At 33.1% G+C, this 6,678-nt stretch overlaps 1 protein-coding gene across 1 annotated transcript; it reads left to right on the top strand.

The window, feature by feature from the left end:
* The first annotated feature begins 644 nt into the window (after window positions 1–644).
* Window positions 645–1,136, top strand: LOC113765941 (B3 domain-containing protein At5g26805-like). The gene has a single exon (XM_027310178.1). The coding sequence runs from the start codon at window positions 645–647 to the stop codon at window positions 1,134–1,136; it is 492 nt and encodes a 163-aa protein (XP_027165979.1).
* The last annotated feature ends 5,542 nt before the right edge of the window (window positions 1,137–6,678 follow it).

Genomic DNA, 6,678 nt, shown 5'->3' with positions numbered 1-6,678 from the left:
GGAATAACATTATGATAAAACAATCTTAACAATTGTTCAATACAATATAAGGAAGCATCTAGCTAGATAGATGTGTAATTTACATTTTTTGCTCCATTTATATGGTGAAATGGGTATATTTATAGAAATAGTGCAGCTTAAGTTAACTTGGTTTTGCTTTTGAAAATGGTTACACATAAAAGTCTAAAGAAAGGAATTGAAATAAAAAATATAAAAATGTCACAAGATTTACTTGTGTTTGCCTCAAAGAAAAGGCGTACAAATGATGAACCACCTATTATTCTATCTTTCCATTTAACTTGAAGATCCACATACTTAAAGATTAGTCTATTAAAGACACTATTAAAGACATATAGACTCCTTATTCTCTACAATCAATGCTTATTTGATTTTGGTCATTTTCTTCTTTGAACTGGTTGTTAAGGTGATAGGCTTATATGGGAAAGAAATAAAAGCGAAATAGAATTTCATTTGTGCCTACACAAAATTAATGGCTTATTTATTTTGGAGTCATATTATCACAATCTTAATGGACTTCATCACTCTAACACATTATAAAAGCAGCATACTTCTTTCAATTTTCTCTGCATAAACAAAATTCAGTCCTAATAGGAAAAAGTAGTATTTCCATCCTCCATTTTCAAATGACAGGGAAAGATGTTTATTATCATTTTTTGGAAACAAAAGAGCGAGAGGATGAAAGCAATAGGCATCATAATCTTGACTTTCGCCTTTATGAATTTGAAGTTGTGGAGAAAAATGATCGTAGCCCACAACTCCTGTATTTATTCCCATGGGAAATTATAAAAGAGATCACACCCCAAGATCTGGAACTTCAATTTGGCATTGAATTAAATGCTATGCAAGTGAGAGAGCACCTTCTTACGCACTGGAATTTCGAGGATAAACAGCGTATACTTCGTGGGGAGCAGGTTCCTCTTCTGATGCTTGATATCGATACTCAAACTGAGTATCCACTATTTTTCAAGAAATGGTCTGATCGTGAAAGATATATGATACATGGTTATGCATTACTGGAGTTTGTGGCAAATAGAAATTTAACCGTGGGTATGACCATCGGAATGTATTGGCACAATAAGTCAAGAATCCTTCGTTTATCGATCTTGGACAACTAATTGATATTGAAAGTGTGATACCAAATAGTATTTTTCAGTTAATAGATCTGCCTAAACAATGTTTTGATCATAGGCTAATATCCAAGTGGCAGATATATTATTTTGTAATGAAATATCTCATGAGTTGTATGAAAAAAGTTGTGAAATGTCTAAATTCTTGTTTCTATTTCCATTTATTTGTCATGAAACTACTAATGAATGTTAGATAGAAAGCCATAGATTTGCTTGAATCACAATATTCACATTCAACATTATTATTAGTTTGACCTTTTAAGAATGCTCGTTGATCCTTCAAGTATTCTTACCATGTATGCTCTATAGTGATGGAAAACTTATTAATCTATTATAGCGTAAATTGTCGATATTTGCCACATGAAATAATTTGAGTTGTGTCCATCGTACTTTAGTTCATAAACGACCTACCTAGTGATGAAATTTTCTTATCACTTTATAAAAGATAGATATTATTGTTCTAAACTTTGTTAAACAAAAATAAAGTGATGACACATAGTCATATTCTAACATTTATTAACCAAAACAACGGAAAACTTGAAATAATTATAAATCTTAATCATCTTATGGTATCAAAGGTTTAACAAACAGATGGCACTAATTTCGAGTTTGGGATGAATTTCATTAACATTTGAAGCTTGCAATGTGCAATAATATCGAAAGACTAAACACTGAATCGTTGTAATATGGCATATATAGTAAGTTTGCATTTAATTGAGCATTTATGTAATAAAATATTGATATCAGCATATAGGATGAATAACGCCTTAATAATGTTTTAGTTCCTTCATAAAAAAAGTCATCTGGAAAATTAGTAAGAAAACATTCTTGGTTATCAAATTAATGAAGAGAATATTAGTTTGGAATATTGTAAACATCATCTTAATAATTTTTGTACAATATGTTATGTTTAACATGTAGAAAATTTAAGCAAATGAAATTTATATTAAATAATATAAAATTACACTCTTTCATAAAATATATATGTGTGTGTGTGTCAAATTTTCAAATCGAAGAACTACAATTGAAAAGTGTAAATCGTAATATTTTCTTTTTGCTATTCTTGATACTTGAAAAGAGATGACTAATTAGGAAATGCGTCATGAATCCAACACCATTTTCCATACCCTAACTTTTTAAAGAAATGACTCATTAGCAAAATTAAACTAATATTTCACAAAATTAGATAAACTAGATTTTAGTTTTTCTTTTCAATCTTGTTTTCCTTGCGGTTGAATTAAAGATGCAACCATGTATTTAATGTCAAATTCATATACTGGAAAGTGGATAGCCATAACGAATGATCATGATCACTTGTTTCCCATCTTCACATATAGTTAGAAAAGTAGTAAATATACCTAGATAATACAAGTAAAATGAAGTCAAAAGTAACATAAGAATAAAATAAATAACAAGTCATCGAATCTTCGTTTTTCCATTTTGGACAGTGACTAGGTTCAAATATGTAAATTTTAACTCTTCTTTGGCTTTCGTAATATCTGTAATTAGGCTAAAAAGCAACCATATTAACTTTCTCCCTTCTCCTAGATGTCATCCAGCTTCCTTGTTGTACCTCAGTTACTTATTAATAAAAGAATGGGGCAAAATTTTCTTTTATTTAACCTTTATGCATGTATTTAAGGTTCTTCAAATCCTCATATTATACGAGTTGTTTAACTTGATTATTTGACTATCATGGAAGTCAGTGCCTATGATGATCATAGTGACACAAAGTATATGATCTAGTCTTTAGTTTGAATGTTAAAAAGTTAAAAAGAATAGAATAGAGTTTATGCGTGTATGAGTAATATAATGAGAACGGACTATATTACGTCTGCTCTATTAGTTACTACGGAAACTTATGTAATTCAACCTATTTGATCAATGTAAGTAGTAGAATTCTAATGATAAGTCTCAACGAATATAAATTTTGCAAATTTACTAGTCCTCGAAAACTGTTAGTCATATATGACATATCATTGGAGAGGTGATTAAAGTAGAAGGGAAATGGACAAATAAAAGGTGCTCAAATTCAAAGTTCTTAACCATACAATAAATTGCTCTTTATCTCCTAAACTCTAAATTTTTATTGTTATCTAGATGCCCTAGGATAAACATACACCCTATACCCTATCTCAACTGTTATTCCCATTAAATATGTTAGTTCGAATAAAAATTTTTACGCATAAACATAAAAGTTTCTAAAGAGGTCACATAATACTCTACGATACTTATATGGAGCAAGACCTAGTCTTGAAGTGGGTATTAAATTCATATATTTGAAAACATGTTGGCTCTCAAAAATTATGACAAGATGGCATCTAAGAGAAGGCAAAATAATTGGAATGTACTGGGATAAAATCTCATCAACCCTTCAATTTTGTATTTTCAATTACATATTGGACCTTATTTTTTCATTTGATCTAGATAAACTATATCAAATATGCATAACATAATTTTTATCAATTTATGAACTTTAGCCCTCTAAAGGCAGTTTGTAGTTGTGGGTTGCAGACAAGTTTCTTACGTTCCCCTTAGATGATAACCTCTTTTTTTATGTCTATATTCATCTTTGTCATAACATGCTTTCTCTCTTCTATAGTTGCATAGTTTTTTGTGGATAGACGAGTAAGAAGTTCAACTTACCACTGAACTAACTTATTTTGTTAAATGCATACAATAACAAACTAGAAAATAGATTGTTAACCTATTGTTAACTAAATTCATTTATACCAAATTAATTACAAAATCTTAAATACTACATGAAAAATCACATGATGGAGTTTGATATGAACTTATCAGTGTCAATATATGCATGGAATAGTATGAAAAAGTAGCCATTGCTATGATACTTTGAAAGTTAAAAAGAAAATAAGATTTACAAGGACAATTCGTGCCCACTCGAATGATACGATCCCTCCGTTACCCCAGAATGAAAGCGGTGGTCTTGTAGTTCTTGGTCTGTGAAGATGTCTATCATATTAATGCTCATTTAAAATACTATTAAGAAAATGGATGATCTACAAAGTAAATTGTCAGTATACATAGTTATAGATTACACATACAAAGAAAAATATATCTACACATTCTAATGCAATAGCTCAATGGCTGCATGTCAAAATATTGGATTTGAATTTTGCATCTAAATTTTACTATTCTGGTACCATTAGTATAGCGGATGCAAATTAAGAACAAAAATAGTATTCCAATTTTCAAATTTATTGGTGTATAACTGAGATAAATATGCTATATTTTTCAATAAATGTTAACATTTTAAGACTATGAAAGTGAAGTATTAACAAGTTATGTAGTAAAATGAATATAGTTTACTATAACTAAAAAGAATATATTCTTATTATATGTAAGTTGTTCTTAGGTATTCATGATAGAGAAATAGAGTTTATAACTTATGTATAATTACAAAATTTAGATCATAATTTTCACTCTTTTAAAGTATCTAAGTAATTATAACCAGTGACCTATTTATAATTTTTTTAAAAAAGTTTAATCTATTAAATTTGCATACTCACTAAGGTTTAATATGCTAGGCTTCCTAATAATTTGAAGTTCTACCAATTGATGTGAAGACATGTTTATAAAAAAATTAACCAGTTAAGCTCTAATATGATGAAGTATTAGTAGGGAAAAAAAATATTAGCAGGTAACTCTAATGTTATTAAAGTTATTAATTTTCATAATAGGGTTTGCACTCACAGGATAATTTTTTTTTTTTTTTTGGTTAAGAATGCTTTTTATTCAAACAGAAAGACGACTACATGGACTAACGGGCAAACAGCCTACGCACGTCCTATCCTAACACGCCTAACCGAAGGCACCCCCAGTCTATTTAAACGACATTCGCCCTGGGCCACCGAGGGAAGAGTCTGCTCAGCAGAGTAAACTCGAAGCTGCTCTTGTGGGTGAGAAACCCCTACATTGGATAATATATCAGCAACCTTATTCGCCTCTCTGTAACAATGCTCAAACTGAACCCCCTCCACCAGGTGCCAGATTTGCTCCACCTCTCTCCTAACAGACCAAGGACAAAGGCATCGCCGCTGGAGTATGTCAATTAACAACTTCGAATCCGATTGCACTATCCTGGGAAGATAAAGACTAGTAGCCTCCCCCGGGTAAGCCGAGAAAGCAACCAATAACTGCCCAGCGGAGTCTCTAAGTAAGCCACCTCCACCACTCGCACCCGAGTTTCCCTTAGAACACCCATCCGTATTGAGCACCATATCTGCTTGACCCCCTGCCCTCCATCGAACAACTCTAAACTCATACCGCGCAGTCGATTGGGCTACCCTTTCGTAAAACAGCGAGAAATCACTCACATGGACGGCCAAACTAAACTGAACCTCAAATGCCAATTTGACATCCTGGAATACCGCTTCACATAGCTCCTTTACACGTACTCTAGCCCCCTCAAAAACCGCTCTACACCTTGCCTTCCAAATGTTCTAGCAGATAAAAACTGGAACAATGTCAAATACGAATCTCTGCTTGGCCCTCGGAGTAGGAAGCATCCACCACTCAAATAAATGTGCTCGGAGACTGTCGTACGACCTACCAATGCCACATATGTTCTGAAAATACGCCCAAACCTCCATTGCAAACTGTCCCGCAGAAAACACATGCTCCAGTGTCTCTCCAGTAGCAAGTGCACAACAACAGCACTTTGATGCCAACTGGAAACCCATCTCCCTCAAGACATCATCCAAAGGCAGCCGCCTCATGAGCAAGCGCAGCATGAACAAGGACACTCTCAAAGGTATCCGAGGATGCCATATGCGAGAGAACACTAGTGACCTGTTGTGACCTTGGCGGACCTCCTGGAAGGCTGCCGCCAAAGTGAAGAGCCCTGACTGCGTCGACCTCCAGATCACTTGATCTGTCCCCCTTCCACTCAGTGCCGGTGTCTGCATCACCTCATCCACAATGGATGGCGGCAGAATCTGTGACAGCCGACAATTATCCCAGGTGCCATTGACCAATACATCGGAGAACGAAAGACCTGGAACCACCAAGGCTCGAAGAAAGAGAGGCCCACTCCCCAACCAATTATCATACCAGAAATCACAAGTCCCATCATTGAAGCAAACTAACATTTAGGATTACGAGAAAAAGCCAACAATATTTTAGGTCAATTTAAGAAAGTTGGAACATTAGTTTATATTTTCAATGATGAGCTATAAATTTTCTCTTTTTTTCATTATTTGCATAAGTTACGTAGGCGTGTCAAAGAGAAAAAAAGTTTCATTATTGGCAGCAACATGTTTAAGGAAATTTTTGAAAATAGGAAGTTTAGTTTCTGAATTAATTAAAGTTTCCTGCAAATAGTTAGGTGGTTTTTCCTTTTTGTCTCACATATAGTTTAAATAACTATATTTCAATATAGGCTCTTGACCTGCAATTCTAATAGCTATATTGTAAAACTCAAAAATTTTTATTGACAGGCCTAGTAAAAATAGTTTAATAAAGGTTATATTAACCTGGGCCAAATGTACCTTAAGATCAATTTAGACTG

This window comes from Coffea eugenioides, chromosome 3, assembly GCF_003713205.1.
Source record: "Coffea eugenioides isolate CCC68of chromosome 3, Ceug_1.0, whole genome shotgun sequence".
NCBI classification, from domain to species: domain Eukaryota; kingdom Viridiplantae; phylum Streptophyta; class Magnoliopsida; order Gentianales; family Rubiaceae; genus Coffea; species Coffea eugenioides.
The sequence above is the reverse complement of the archived record's forward strand: the minus strand, read 5'-3'. Positions and strand labels throughout refer to the sequence as shown.